Genomic DNA, 16,214 nt, shown 5'->3' on the forward strand with positions numbered 1-16,214 from the left:
GTTCTAGGTAACACGGCTTTGTAATTGTCAGTCAACAGCCATGAGACAACTGTTAGTTCAATTTCTAAACATAAAGCTTATTTTTATTTGAAATAACACCAAAAATTAACACGTTCTTCACAAACAGACCCACAATAAATTATTAAGATAACTTTATTAACTTCCTCTGCTCTAATCAACTTCTCTTAACCTTAACATCAACCGATCTACCACCAAATATCATCCAAAACAATCTTTTTAATGAATAATAACAAATAAACAGTACAAAGCCAATTAAAGCATAAGAATCAATCGAGTGTAGCTGAATAAAATTCAAATTATGTGCGGCTGATCTCAAGTGTAACGCTCCATTATGTCTGATAACATATTCTACCCAGTAAACAACAGATTGTTGTGGTGTCATTGGACGATCTTTGTAGACTTTGGATAGAGTTTTGGCATTTTTGTGGTAATTTGGATTTTTAAGGATTTTGTTGATGTTTTCAGCAATTAAGTGCTCATCAATGTCGTTGTAGTCCATGTAAATTCCGATTCCCATATTTTCAGCCTTAACAATGTTCATTTGCTGATCAGCATAGATTGGAATTCCAACAACTGGAACACCTTCATAAATTGCTTCTGTTGTTCCTAACAATCCACCATGAGTGATGAATAGCTTAACATTTGGATGTGCTAAGACATCTCGTTGTGGAATCCATGGACTGATCATCACATTGTCAGGCTTATTAGGCAATGTCTCATTTTCATATTTCCACAAGACTTTCTGCTTTAATTTACTAAAAACATGAACAAAAGCTTCACGTTTTCAGTTGGCCAATTTACAGCTTGTAGGATTGAACCCATTGAGAAAATGATTGCTCCATCAGTTGCTGAGTCTAGGAATTGTTGGATATCAGTTGGAAGTGGATTTGGGTTTGGACTGACTTGAACTCCGCCGATTTCGATCTAAAATGAGATAAATGGTTGGGGACAATTTGTTGTCCAGACAGTAGTGGAAGTATTGGAACTTATTGGATTTTTGTAGTCTGGACTCAAAATCCTTCCAACTCTGTGGTGGACAACCTTTTTTTTTCCTCAGCGCCACCTTGGTGGTAAGCCTACGGCTAAAACCGTACAAAATATACGGTTCACACCTCTTACAAACATTTTTGGCAGCACACAGGATGTCCACCACTGCCTTAAAGGATGTAACGATGTCTTACCATATTAGCGACAGTTGGTCTAACTGATGATGAGCTAAAGTGATTATTTATGAGAACTAAGGAGACATTCTTCATTTGATCATCAAAAGACAGTTGATTATTTCCGAAATATTGATCATAAACTGCATTCTGGAATAGAAATGTTCATTTATAGAATATTAGCTAGATTTAAATCGTATCCGACACCAAGTTAGAGTCATGCTCGCCTGCTGTCGGATTTTTGACTGAATAGCCCAGTGGTGGGCAACATTTGTGTCACGCGGCACATTTTTGCGTAGTCAAAATTTTCAACTTGCTATCAATCAAGGTGTGCCACAAAAATAGAAGGTTGCCCACTTTTGACTCATCAGTGATGGACAACCTGTGTTCCGCGATACACTGAAGCAATCGTGAAAAATCTCAAATGTGCTGCGAAGCTTTTTAAAGCAATCATGCATCTCGTGACACAAAAAAGGTTTCCCACCACTGTTTTATATCTTTGTCTCCTTACCTGTCGTCCATAATGCACAAATTCCATATAAATATGTTCATACTGCATCACAAGCATGTTCATTGTCCTCTCAATAAAGTTCATATTCTCAGAAAATTTAACAAAATTATGTGGAACATAAGAATAAGGCATTGGAGTTCTTGTGAGATCATTTGTCCATTTTGATGATCCAAATGTTGCCAATGTAATTACTGGACAATTCAAATGAGATCCTAAGCCAAAGATAGCTTCAACTCCGAATAATTCCGCAATCACAGCATCAAACTTAATTTTTTTATTCATTATGTCTTGCAAGTTTGGATGAGAAAGTGTGAAATTTGCCATAAACTCGCCAAATCCTGAGAGAAAGTTGATCATTTCGAATGGTGACCAATCAGCTGTATCGAACATGTCGAAAAGATTTCCTGAAATTAAAATTATGGCATTAAATGAATGTTTATGTATTTATTGTCATTTAGTCGAAGTGGCTTGGTGGCGGAGTGGTTATGTTCTTGGGATTTGATTATTGCATACCGATCCAGCGATCGTGGGTTCGAGACTCGACATGGGAAGTTTTTCACGTATCCTTTTTGAGTTATCAAACGTAGCTTGCAACCTCCTTTGGAGCCTACAGGCATGGATATGATGTAATTCAGTTCTCATTACAGCTTCAAGGTCTAGGCTTGAATATAACGTGATGCTCTCTGGATAATTCAGATCTGCACAACATATGTGGCTTTAGCCACACTTAGCTTAACTCTACATTGCACCAACAACCCCTTCTCGCGATGGAGATCATTAATGGAAACACATACTGGGAAGAGTCAAACGAGGCTCTAGTTATCTCAAGGCTTAGGAAGCCGCAATCTTTTGCTAAAGGCTGAGAAGCTTAAGGCTGGAGGTCATTGATCATAATTGATCTGGATAGTCAGTTAGTATGAATCTGTCCGTTAGTCAGCCTGTCTGCATGTCAGTCTATCTAACTTTCAGTCAGTCTCTCAATATGCCTCTCTAGCCTGCCTTCATGCTTATTAATAAATTACTCCTTATAACTTGTATATTTACCATCATCCCCATAATCCAAGAATATATCATGATAATTATCTATAGGTGATTTCTGTGGAAACGGCGATACCACGTGCACTTCATGACCAGCTTCAGCTAACGTTTTCATCACGGAATGTCCAATTGCAAAATGTGATTTGCATCTTTTCAATATAAAGAATTTAAATTAATTTAATAATACTTATTTTTATAACTGATATGATATAACAGTACCTTGTAGGAAATACTCCTAAAATTCTATAAGCATCCACAGAATGTTCAAAAATTACAGACAAACTTAGAACAAGAATTAGGAATTTCAGATTTTTCATATCTATTTTATTAATTTTTCAATAATTTTTCCAATTTTTCTATAGTCACAAAATGATATTTGCACTTTAAAGCCTCGACACTTCAGAACTAAACAATCAAATGAAAAATATAAATTTCCTTACTCAAACGAAAAATTGTCACTTGACTCGGATGCATTGAAAGTAATTTAAAAAAGCGACATTTGTGTATAGAGAAATTGCAGTCTACACATTTGAATTTTTGCCAATTTGCACGACTAAGCAAATCACATTAGTGACTGAATAAGTTTTCATTAGTGAATGAATTGTAAATTTTAGTTCCTGTAAAGGTATAGGTATAGTGTCATTGTAGACAATTATTTTTATGATTAAGCAAGTGATAAAAAAATGAGATGCAGTCTATATAAATAAATTGATGATGTCATTGGAATAAGTTTGATGAATTGATGAAGCTAATGCTGTTCTCTCTCTCTCTCCTCCCTCTCTCACCTCCCTCCCTCTCATCTCTCTCTCATCTCCTCCTCATCTCCCACTGTTATCTTCCTCTCTCATCTTCCTCTCTCATCTTCCTCTCTCATCTCCCTCTTTCATCTCCCTCTCTCATCTCTCTCATCTCCCTCTCTCATCTCCCTCTCTAATTCATCTCATCCTCTCTCATCTCCCTCTTCCTCTCATCTCCCTCTCTCATCTCCTCTCTCTCATCTCCTCTCTCTCTCTCTCACTCTCTCATCTCCCTCTCTCTCTCTCCCTCATCTCCCCTCCCTCTCTCATCTCCCTCTCTCATCTCCTCTCTCTCATCTCCCTCTCTCATCTCTCCTCTCTCTCTAATATCTCCCTCTCTCATCTCCCTCCCTCCTCATCTCCCTCTCTCTCTCCCTCTCTCATCTCTCTCATCTCATCTCCTCTCTCATCTCTCCCTCTCTCATCTCCCTCCCTCATCTCCTCTCTCATCTTCCTCTCTTATTTCTCTCATCTCATCTCCTCTCTCTCTCTCATCTCCCTCTCTCATCTCCCTCTCTCATCTTCCTCTCTCATCATCTCCCTCTCTCATCTCCCTCATCTCTCTCTCCTCATCATCCCTCTCTCCTCTCTCATCTCATCTCTCTCTCTCTCATCTCTCTCTCTCTCATCTCCATCTCTCATCTCTCCCTCATCTCTCTCATCTTCCTCTCATCCTCTCTCATCTCCCTCCCTCACTCCCTCTCTCATCTTCCTCTCTCATCTCCCTCTCTCATCTCCCTCTCTCATCTCCTCTCTCATCTCCCTCTCTCTCTCTCTCATCTCTCTCATCTCTCTCATCTCCCTCTCTCATCTTCCTCTCATCTCTCATCTTCTCTCATCTCTCTCTCTCTCATCTCCCTCTCTCATCTCCCTCTCTCATCTTCCTCTCTCATCCTCCCTCATCTCCCTCTCATCTCCCTCTCTCATCTTCCTCTCTCATCTCCCTCCTCTTCTCCCTCTCTCATTTCCCTCCCTCATCTCCCCTCTCATCTCTCTCATCTCCCTCTCTCATCTCACTCTCTATCATTTTGAGTGTGATTTGGATTTTGGTAAGGTTTGAAAAGAGAGAAGAAATAATAACTCCAAACCCCTCTTCCCTTTGAGTACATCCGTGTGGGGTCATGTCCTCCAAACCTCATCCCCTTCCCAGACACACCCTTCCCCTTCAACCCCCTAATTCCTACATTCAGCAATCTAAAAGATTCACAACATCATCTTTTGACCTTTTCTCATCAAATTGCTTTCGAATTAGTTCCTTTAAACCTTCAATTTCATTCATTAACTTTTTCTGATCAACCAGCTGTTCATTAATTTTAATTATATCGTATGCCATTTTTTCCGATCGCTTTTCCTTGCAATTTTCATCAATTTTTTCATTTTGTTCCTCACGTTTCTTCACCAACAATGTGCACATGTCTTGTATAATTTCCGTATCCATTCTCATATGCTTTCCAAAATAACACAAAATATCCGGAAGCCATTCATTCCTAATTGGAGTTTTACAGTCGCTTGTTGTGTATGTATCACGATCCTTATTAGGTTTTAGGAAGATGATTCCATTTGATATAGTTTCAGGAAATAATAAAGTGACATGCTGCATGAATCCACTTAATGTTGGTGTGACCCAAAATGCATTTTTTTCATGTCTATACATCGCCTGGATACGCTGACATAAATCAATTAATTTAGCATCGGATCTGATCTCTTGGGTATCTGATACAGCCAAGGCATTAAGTAAGTTATACAGCACAATAGTAACAATGAATAGGAACAGCATGAACAGTCCAATGTATGAATATCCTTCAAGATATATGCTACTTGCATCCAGTTCCCCGATCATCATCACAAATGACTTAACAACTGATAATCTTATTGATGCAAAGGTATTTAGACTAGCCAGGTCAACTGATGATTGATTCTTAATGTTCATGCCTTGTTCCTTCATTGTCAGTGCTTTATCACCATGTAGTGTGTAAAAAGCAAGTGCAAATCCAATAATCATGACTGAATAAAATGACAGTGACTTTATGAAGGTTATAAAGACTTTCTGAACATTTTTGTATGCAGCGAGACTGACAGAAGTGGTATATATCCTAGTAAATTGAAGTATTCCCATGTTTCCAGCAATATTATGACTGTATGCAGTATACGATATTGATGATTTGTGAACGGAAGTCTAAAAAGTATGATAAATGATGATATAATCACAACAAGATCAACAAGGTTCGAATGTCTCTTAAAATATCGTATTTTTGACTGTAAAAATTGTAAAAATTCACGACAAGTCAACATGAACAAACTTGTAAAGGACAGTCCATAAAATATTTTATACATTAAGCTCTGCTGATCGGTACGACTGATCATAATAAATGGAATGAATGTGAATATGAATAATAATGTAATTATCAAGTTTATGTGCAGCGAGAATCTTATCTTCTTCCATTTTAGATACACAAATGATGACAGCACAGGATGCATGACAAAATGTCTGTAGTCTTGATTTCGGGTTAATAATCTGAGTGTCCACATTTCAGGTGCATATTTTTTGTCATTTTCGTATGAATTTGCCTCGACATCTCGGAATGGACTTAAGGAATTCATGGATATTGCTTCCGTTAGCTTGTTTTTCTTATTATACTTCTTGTCTCTAATATCATCACACACATCTGGCGTTGGAATTAAGAATTTATAATTGACTGAGATCTGAAAGCCTTTATTGTCATGAAATTCATCATTTGACTGGATGCAGCTATCCAGGAACTCAGTAAGTAAGCATTTTCTGATTCTTGTCACAAGTTTTCCAATAAATGCGCCTTTTTCCAGCAACTTTAGAGTCATATAGTCAACACCAAATCCAACCGAGTAGTAAAGGACTGACTTGCCGTCCTTATCAAATGCATTTAAGTAGGCACGATTGCATCTTGGGTCGTTCATTAGAAGATCAAAGCACTTCTTTTGGTCACGAGTCATTGAAATGCTTTTAATTTTTTTGGTTCTTCCAGTTCTCTTCATGTCTGCAAAGAATTGATGAAATAATGTCTTTTGGCAGTTCTCGTTGTTGCTGTACAGATCGATTTCGGAACCGATGCCACATAGGGTTTGATTATTTGTAGCCAACAGAAATGACTTGAAAATTTCAACATTTGCATTTTTATACGCCAGAAATGGAGGTGGAATGGCTGTTTCATTGTCTAAGGATGTCCTGTTGAAGTCGATTCCTTCTTTAATCAGAAGATCGACGATGTTGATGTAGGATTTTTGGACAGCAATTTCCATGAATGAGTAACAATCATCCAGAAACTGTTCATGATGTTCTATGCAAGCTTTGTAGCTTGAAAATAAAGTCTCAAACTTGTTAATGTCTCCAGATTTAAGAAGTCCTTCCATTTCTTTGTAGCACATGTCAAAGTCTTCCTTCTCTGGTATCACGTCTATGTATTTATCCTTGACCATGCTGACAATCTCATCGCCTCTATGGGTATGAAAATCAACCTTTGTCATCCGCATGATTTTGTCGAAAATAGCCTGTCCATTTTGTAGATGTGGAAGATTCCTGACAACAATATAGAATGGCGTCTCTTGATCATCATTTGGGAAATTAATGTTACATCCATAATACAGTAAAATTTCCATCATGTTCATGATATTCTCCTCATTTTCATTGGTGAGTTTCTCAGCTAATAAATGAAGGCAATTTTGATCTTTTTGATCCTTCACATTGACGTATGGAGAAGATTTTCCTGACTTTTCAAGCTTAAATAATGATTCGACAGCTCTCAAGTTCTTAATGCATTCTGATTTGATGACAAAGTGGATTGGATAGAAGTGGCTCTCATTTTTCTGTGAATGAATTAAAGAATTATTCATCAATTTAAAAATTAAAAGCAGAGTCCAAAGCAGAGTTGGCAGGACTTTGGAGTCCGAACTCCAGACTTTGAAAGTCCGGACTCCACTTTGAAGTCATGCCAACTCTGGTCCAAAGTCAATTCGAATTTTATTTGAAGCTGAATTGATCCATCTTGTGGATGACCTAATAACTCTTGAAAAGAATCTGTCGATAGAGACAGTAATTCACTTGGCATTGGTAATTGACAGACAGAAGCCAGTGATAGAGCCGGCTTTAGGTGCCATCTGAGGGAGGCCATATGGCCTGTTAGGGGATTTAAAAAGGAGTCGATCCAAGTCCACTGTTTCATACAAAATTCGAGTCAACTACGAGGCTCTGCTTAACAGCAAGCAGAGCTGTAATGTCGGGAGTGGATCATCTGAAAAAAAGGGAAACTATGAATTCCATGGATTTTGTACATATAGCAATAGGCTTGCATGCCAAAAGCTCATTTGGTGCTGTTTATCGGTTCTGGAGCTATTTAAATGAAAAGTAGTGAAAAAACAGATTTTTTCACAATTTGGCGGGTATTTCGCGGTATTTTGCGGTATTTGGCGGTATCGCATTTATAAGGTTTTATCTTTTTAATATGGGAAAACCGAGATGGAAAATAGTATTTTCCGGTAGTTTTTCACCCTGGCAGAAAGAAAATTTATACGAAAATAGTCATTCCCGAGAGTTTTGAACCCTAATATTGAATATTTGAAGCGAAATCATTTGCTTTTTGATGGTTTTCACACTAATTTTGGAAAACTGAAAGGAAATTATAGTCCAGGCTGAGAAACTCTCGCGGTTAATACCGCGGTATCCATACAAATACCGCTAAATACATGACTCAAAATACCGCGGTATTCCATATAAATACCGCTAAATACCGCAAAATACCGCTTGTATTCCCTTATAAATACCGCCAAATACCGCAGTATTTCTTATAAATACCGCCGATTATTATAACTCAAACACTTAAATAGAAAATTGTGAAAATTCTATTTTCACTTTGGAAAAAAGTCTAATTTCACCTTAGTTTTCTCAATCGTAAGTGAATAAACCAGGCTGAGAAACTAGGCGGTATCGGCGGTATTTATATGAAATACCGCGGTATTTGGCGGTATTTCGCGGTATTTTGCGGTATTTCGCGGTATCGTATTTTCTAAGGTTTTATCTTTTTAATATGGGAAAACCGAGATGGAAAATAGTATTTTCCGGTAGTTTTTCACTCTGGTAAAAGAAAATTTATACTAAAATAGTCATTTCCGAGAGTTTTGAACCCTAATATTGAATAGTTGAAGCGAAACTTTGTTTTTTTGAGGGTTTTTCACCCTAATATTGGAAAAGTGAAAGGCACTATGAAATTATAGTTTTCTCAAATGTATTTTCGCCTTAACATGAGAAAATTGAGGCAAAATTCGATTTTTCTCGAAAATTGTGGTAAAACTTGGTCATTTTTCCGAGTGTTTTTCGACAGAATAAAGGAAAATTGAGACAAAATTTGGATTTTCCAATAGTTTTTCATCATAATATAGGAAAATTGAGACAAATTTGGACTTTTCCAAGTGTTTTTCGACATAATTTAGGAAAATTGAGACAAATTTGGACTTTTCCGAGTGTTTTTCGACAGAATATAGGAAAATTGAGACAAATTTGGATTTCCAAGAGTTTTTCATCATAATATAGGAAAATTGAGACAAATTTGGACTTTTCCAAGTGTTTTTCGACATAATGTAGGAAAATTGAAACAAAACTTGGCTTTTCCAAAAGAGTTTTTTCATCATAATATAGGAAAATTTAGACATATTTGGACTTTTCCGAGTGTTTTTCGACAGAATAAAGGAAAATTGAGACAAAATTTGGATTTTCCAAGAGTTTTTCATCATAATATAGGAAAATTGAGACAAATTTGGATTTCCAAGAGTTTTTCATCATAATATAGGAAAATTGAGACAAAACTTGGATTTGAAAAGGGTCAGTCACAAAAGAGTTTTTCATCATAATATAGGAAAATTTAGACATATTTGGACTTTTCAGAGTGTTTTTCAAGACAGAATAAAGGAAAATTGAGACAAAATTTGGATTTTCTAGAGTTTTTCATCATAATATAGGAAAATTGAGACAAATTTGGACTTTTCCGAGTGATTTTCATCATAATATAGGTTCTTAAAATTGATTCAAATTTGGACAAATTTTCCGAGAGATTTTCACCACAATATAGGATAATTGTGGCAAAACTTGGCTTTTCAGAGTGTTTTTCGACATAATATAGAAACATTTAGACAAAATTTGGATTTTCCGAAGAATTTTTACCATATTATACAAAAATTAAGGCAAAGTTTGACTTTTTCGAGAAATTTTCATTATAATTTAGGAAAATTGGGACAAAATTCGACTATTCCGAGAGATTTTTTTACATTAATAAGAAATATGAGAAAAAATTCGACTTTTCCGAGGTTTATTCACTTAGGATTGAGAAAACTAAGATGAAATTAGACTTTTTCGAAAGTGAAAATAGAATTTTCACAATTTTCTATTTAAGTTTTGAGTCTTAAATAATCGGCGGTATTTATATGAAATACCGCGGTATTTTGCGGTATTTATATGGAATACCGCGGTATTTGGCGGTATTTAGCGGTATTTGTATGGAATACCGCGGTATTTTGCGGTATTTAGCGGTATTTGTATGGATACCGCGGTATTACCGCGGAGTTTCTCAAGCCTGGGATTTTGTGCAATCCATGTAAATTATGAATTTTTTCACGAATTCCACATAAATTTATCCATGGATTCCACAAATTTCACAAAATCCATGGAATCCATAGTTTCTGCCAGATGATCCGGACTCATCCGGAGTCGAGAGCATTATGCGAATCCTTGTCATATTAACAACCTTTTGCATCTAGATTGACAGATCGTTTTCTGCTGGGAATCGAACCCGGAAATTCAGAAAAGTGTGACACAGATACTCGGTCAGTTGCCTAACCACTCGGCCACGGAGGCCTTAACCTCACACTGACAGATTCGTTTACAAAAACGCAGGAGTGTTTTGGGGTCCGGCCTCCTCCTAACTTCCCTCTTTTTGGATAATATTCTTCAATTTAGTAATGTTTTTTTGGGAAAAAATCTCAAAATTCCCCTGATTTTTGGAGTCAATCTCCCAAATTTGTCTCTATATGCCTTGATACCCTCTGATCCTTTCCGCCCAGACACTACAAGTGCTGAATGACAGCTAAAGCTAGATCAAAAGAACTTACCAAATAAAAGTCAGCTCCATGTTCGATGCACTTTTTAATAAAATTACTCGAATCAGGCGTACTTAAAATTATTTCAAAAATTGTCCTTTTTTCTTTTTCTGGACAAAAGTTGAGATCAGTGTCGAAAACTTCCAAAATTTCAACAAATCGACCAAGAGAATTATCCACAAATGCTTTATATAAATCGTAATTATGTGACATTTTTATTGAATTATTTAAGGTTTTTTTTTTTAACACAATCGAGTTATTTTAAAAACTAAAGTAATCAACTGGAACTTCTAAATAGAACTGAGATGATAAAATTAAAGCATATTCTGTTATAAAATTATGTTTGATGATTCAAAAGATGACAAAACTTAAATATTAATACTTATTTGCAGTTTAAGTTATTTATCAACAATCATAACCTAATTTTAAAATGCGATTTAAGTATAATGTTTGTGGTTTCTGAAATAATCATTTAGATAAAGCTCTTCTAGATCAACCCGAAGAGCTGTGGTGACAATACTTGAATATGTGTCGGTCGGGTAAGCATTAAAAATCATAGCATATTGAAATAGATATAATATAAAATATAAAAAAAGTCATCCCTAATAGCACAAGTTGGTTAATCAATCCAAAATCCAGAAATACCAGACTGATGTGACTCTGACATGGTGCCGGATTCAAATCGAATTAAGTTCAGCATCAATTCAGAGTCATGTCAGACTGAGTCGCAGAACTTGACATCGACTCAGATTTAGTATGTAGTCAAGTCGACTTCAAGCTCTACAGAGACGGGATTTTTGATCGATTAACCGATTTGTGCTACTCGGGCATGTTCATAAGCAACATTCTACATGAACAAGATATCAAAATATATTAAAAATTAATACTTTTCCTAGACTTATGCTCATTAATCTTCAAAACATCATTAACTCTTTTCTCAAAGCGCCTCTCCTTATAATCCATAATAAGCAAATCCTCACGCTTTCTAACTAATAGTGTACGCATGTTCCTTATAATTTCCAAATCCATCGTCATATGATGATCAAAATAGCACAAAATAGTTTGAAGCCAGTTATTCTTGATCGGTTCACCGTCACTTGTCAATGTCTCATGCGTATTATTAGGCTTTAAGCAGATCTTTCCATCCTTTAATGTGTCAGCAAACAGCGAAATTGCATTATATGCCAAACTATTGAATTTAGTCGTTCCATTGCACAGCTCCTCCTGTCGATACATAACGGATATCCGTTCACATAAATCAATAAGTTTAGCATCTGATTTAATTTCCTGAGTGTCGGAAACAGTCAAGGCATTAATTAAATTATGTAAAAAGACAGCAACAAGAAATAAAATTAGTGCACATAGTCCGATGTAGGTATGATCATCCACAGATGCTCTTATTCCCAACACACCAATTTCAACATCTTTTTCTTTAATCGACTCACGGGTTACCGTTTCAAAATTCATAATTACAGTCGTGTTCATCAATTTTGCAATTTTTTCACTATACATCGTATAGGAAGCAAGTCCAAATCCAAATATCATTATCGAAAAGAATGCCAAAGACTTAAGAAAGGTACGAAGGACTGTACGAAAAATTTTCGCATGCAATGACACGGACAGGAATGGCAAATATCCAAATCGATGAAAGCATTCAGATGTTGCTAATATGATGACTAATGTCTGTAGATATCTTTCTTTCCAGTCAGTAAACAGCACAGTCAGTGATATGCCAATCAAGATTAGATCGATCCAATTAGTGAATGACAGGAAGTACCTCTTAATGGACAGTGAAAATTGACAAGCTTCACGGAATATCATTAAAATAACACTGAAGATAGCTAGACCAAGAAAGATGCTGTGGATCAAATCGACCTGTTCAAGCAACTTTTTGTCTTTAAGAATTTTCCGTCGTCGTCGTCGTCGTCCATGTGTCTGTCCTCCTCCTCAACACCTTCCATTGCCTTTATAGTCTCTTTTCTGTACCGATCAATCAATATGTACGGTATGAATGTGAGTATAAACAGTAAAGTCGTCATTAAATTGATGTGAAGTGCGAACCTTATCTTTTTCCATTTTAAAAATATGAATGATGACAGTACAGGATGCATGACAAGTTGCCTGTAGTCATAGTCATCAGCAAGTAGTTTTATCGCATTCATTTCCAAATTTTTTTGTTCTCGACTTTCAGCATTCGTTGAATTATTTTGTTCGAGATCATTATTAGAGTCATTCCTGGAACCTCCATTTAAGGTATGCAGAGAGATGTTATTTCCCAATGTTCCATCCTTGTTGGTTCCAGTGTTATTACAACTTCCAGTTGGTGGCATCAAAAATCCATAATTTGTCATAATTTCATAATCCTTGCTGTCATGAAACTCATGATTCGATGTAATGGAACTGTCAAGTAGATCACTAAGTAGACTTTTCCTGATTTTTGTCACGACTGGACCAATGTATGCGCCTTTTTGGAGAAGCTTGAATGTCATTTCATCAACGCCATACTGAACTGAGTAATAAATCACTGGCTTTCCATGCTCATCCAGTGCATTTACATACTTTTGATCACATCTCGAGTCATTGATTAAAAGGTCAAAGCACTTCTTCTCATTCCTTGACATTTTGATCGTATGACATTGATTTGAGTTTTCACTTGAGAAAAACAGATGCAGCAATGTCTTATGATCATTTCCATCACGATACAACTGAATTTCATATCCACTGTCACATTGGCTTAGTCGGTACTGTGCACGATTGGTTTGATGTTCCAAAGCGAGTAGAAATGACTTGAAAATTCCAACATTTGCCATTTTATAAGCAAGAAATGGAGGCGGAATTCGATCAGCATTACTGGCACCAGACAATCGATTAAAGTCAATTCCTTTCTTAATCAATAGATCAACGATGTTGATGTAGGACTTTTGCACAGCAATTTCCATGTACGAGTAGCAATTATCCAGAAACTGTTCATGATTTTCTATTGGATTGTAGTATGAGAATAAAGTCTCAAATTTATTGATGTCACCGATATCGAGAAGCTTTTTCATCTCATTGTAGCACATGTCAAAGTCTTCCTTCTCTGGTATCACATCGATGTATTTATCCTTGACCATCTTGGCTATGTCATTACCTTTATGGGTATGAAAATCAACATCCGTCATCCTTAAGATTTTATCAAAAATAGCTTGACCATTTTTCAAGTGTGGAAGCTTCATAGACACAATATAGAATGGTGTCTTCCTTTCCTCATTTGGTGAATTGATGTTACATCCATATGACAGCAATGTACACATCATGTCAATTATAATCTCCTCATTTTCATTGCTAAGCATTTCAGCTAATAAATGAAGGCAATTTTGATCACGATGATCCTTAACGTTCACGTATGGAGAGGCTTTAGTGTATGGTTTGTCAATAGAAAGATCAATGGCTAGGTACGGCTCTACAGCTTTTAAATTATCGATACACTGTGAGCTGATCAGGTAATGTAATGGATACTTGTTGCTCTTATTTTTCTGTGGATGAATTCCAAAAAAAAATGTGATTTTAGTTCAGGATTGATTGAGTTGTTGAGGTTTAGGTCGGAGATATGGCTAGGGAGCATTCACTTATTACGTAACGTGCAAAAATCGATTTTTTAGCCGCATTCCTGAATGCAGTTTGAATTTTGAGTCGTAAGAATTCCAAGTGATCCCAATCTCCTAAGAACTTTACGTAATAAAGTAACTGAGCAATCTAGACATGGGCGTATTCAGGAAAGGAAGGGTTTTGTGGTCAAACGTCCACCTTTTTGGAACAAAATCTACAATTTACTAGAGTTTTTCATGAACTACTCCCTAGGAATGAGCATATTAAGTAAAATGATGGCTTGGAGGTCAAAATCCCCTCCTTGTTTTGGAACAAAATCTTCAATTTCCTAAAATTTTGCACGTAAACTTGTGATCCATACCAAGTTTCCTTTTTATCAAGCAGTTCTGGCTATGACTATGTGCACAGAGTCAAGTATTCTACCTATGGTTTCCCGAAATCAATCGGAAAAGTTTCGGGACCGGGACGGGATCGGGTCCCGCGGGACCAGTCCCGGAAGATTTTCGGGACTCGGGATGGTCCCGGGATTTCCCGGTATCGAGAAAGCATAATTCTACCTACAGCTACCTATAGCTGTGAGTACAATTTCTGAACACGACTGGAACAGGCTGCAATTAGTCGATCCTATGTCTAATAGTAAACTTGACATGATATTTGGAAATGCCATGACTCAAATGTCAAGTTTTAAACTGGGCAACCATTCATTTTTTGTGGCTCACCTTTGTGATAATCCTCGACTTAAATGGCAAACAGCATAAGATTCATGGCATTTCCTAACATTTTTCGCGGCACATAGGTTGTCTACCATACCACTAAACTAGACATAAGGTCGACTAATCACAGTATTTTCAATTATTACTCACCACATTCAAATCAGCTCCATATTCAATACATTTCTGAATGTAACTGGCTGAGTCAGGTGTACTTAAGATGCTTTCAAACACACTTCTATTGTCACCATCTGGTTTCGAATTAGGATCAATTTCAAACACTTCCAATGCCTCGACAAACTTTTTTAATGATTTTTCTTCAAATGCTTTGTGTAGATCACAAGTAGTATGAGACATTTTCACACAGAATAGATAATAATGCACAAAAAATGATATCAGCACTTAAAAGTCCAATTAGTCCTTAATATTCACAATTTTAATGTTTTTAATGATCAGCTCGAGCAAAAAAACTAGACTAAATTGTGAAATTCAAATTCCAGCATTAATATACAAAATAAAATTAAAATTTAATGTGAATCACATCCATAATGATGATAAAGTAATGACTTGTCGGTGTGACAATTGGTGGATTTTTATTGTGGGAACAAATTTTATCAGAACTAAAAATGTCTCAATGGAACTGCATGCAAATTATATGAATAATTATGTACTGTCCATCTGTGTCATTTGATGTTGTCGATTTTACGTTTATAGTACTATACTTAGATACTATCTATCTTACTAGTGTAATAGTGATTCAATACTCTAATTTTGATGACATATTAGGAATTATTCATTATAGTTACGAATATTAAAACGACATAAGTCAACGAGATAAGTCGGGAATTCACAAATGTGCATATGTGATACATATTTTATCAACCTAATGACGATAATGCTTGAATTAAAATCCCGTGAACAAAGGTTTTTAAATTATGATTTTAAACCGAATTTAAAGGAATTTAAAGTACATTTATAGAAAGAAAAATTCATGACTTAATATTTTGAGGCACGTCTACGAAGCTAAGGTCCCTCAATAGCTCACTTAGCAAGGTTCTGTTCACGAAAGTCGGAGTCAAATTTGATCTCTTGTGTTTGAATCCTACCTCTGGTTGGTCTAGTAACTTTTCGGATGTTGATAGATACTTCCGTTTCTTAGGATCAGCAGTTTAAGATGTAAAACTAAGAATTGGACAGTGTAAGATGTTAAAACGGATCTTAAACGATGTGGTTAATAGAGACGGCTTATATTCGAACGGATCTAGAGTCA

The 16,214-nt window shown here is 36.1% G+C and overlaps 1 protein-coding gene and 1 pseudogene across 1 annotated transcript; both read right to left on the reverse strand.

The window, feature by feature from the left end:
• Positions 1-175: 175 nt before the first annotated feature.
• Positions 176-3,047, reverse strand: LOC139092063 (UDP-glycosyltransferase UGT5-like; annotated as a pseudogene).
• Positions 3,048-12,211: 9,164 nt separating this feature from the next.
• Positions 12,212-15,376, reverse strand: LOC139092055 (transient receptor potential cation channel protein painless-like). Its single transcript, XM_070642341.1, has 2 exons — positions 15,098-15,376; positions 12,212-14,161 (listed from the first exon to the last, which is right to left on the reverse strand). The coding sequence occupies exons 1-2, from the start codon at positions 15,299-15,301 to the stop codon at positions 12,512-12,514; spliced, it is 1,854 nt and encodes a 617-aa protein (XP_070498442.1). The 5' UTR covers positions 15,302-15,376; the 3' UTR covers positions 12,212-12,511.
• Between the last annotated feature and the right edge of the window lie 838 nt (positions 15,377-16,214).

Source organism: Chironomus tepperi, unplaced genomic scaffold, assembly GCF_022539635.2.
Source record: "Chironomus tepperi strain 1889 unplaced genomic scaffold, CSIRO-AGI_Ctep_v1 contig_286, whole genome shotgun sequence".
Lineage (NCBI taxonomy): Eukaryota > Metazoa > Arthropoda > Insecta > Diptera > Chironomidae > Chironomus > Chironomus tepperi.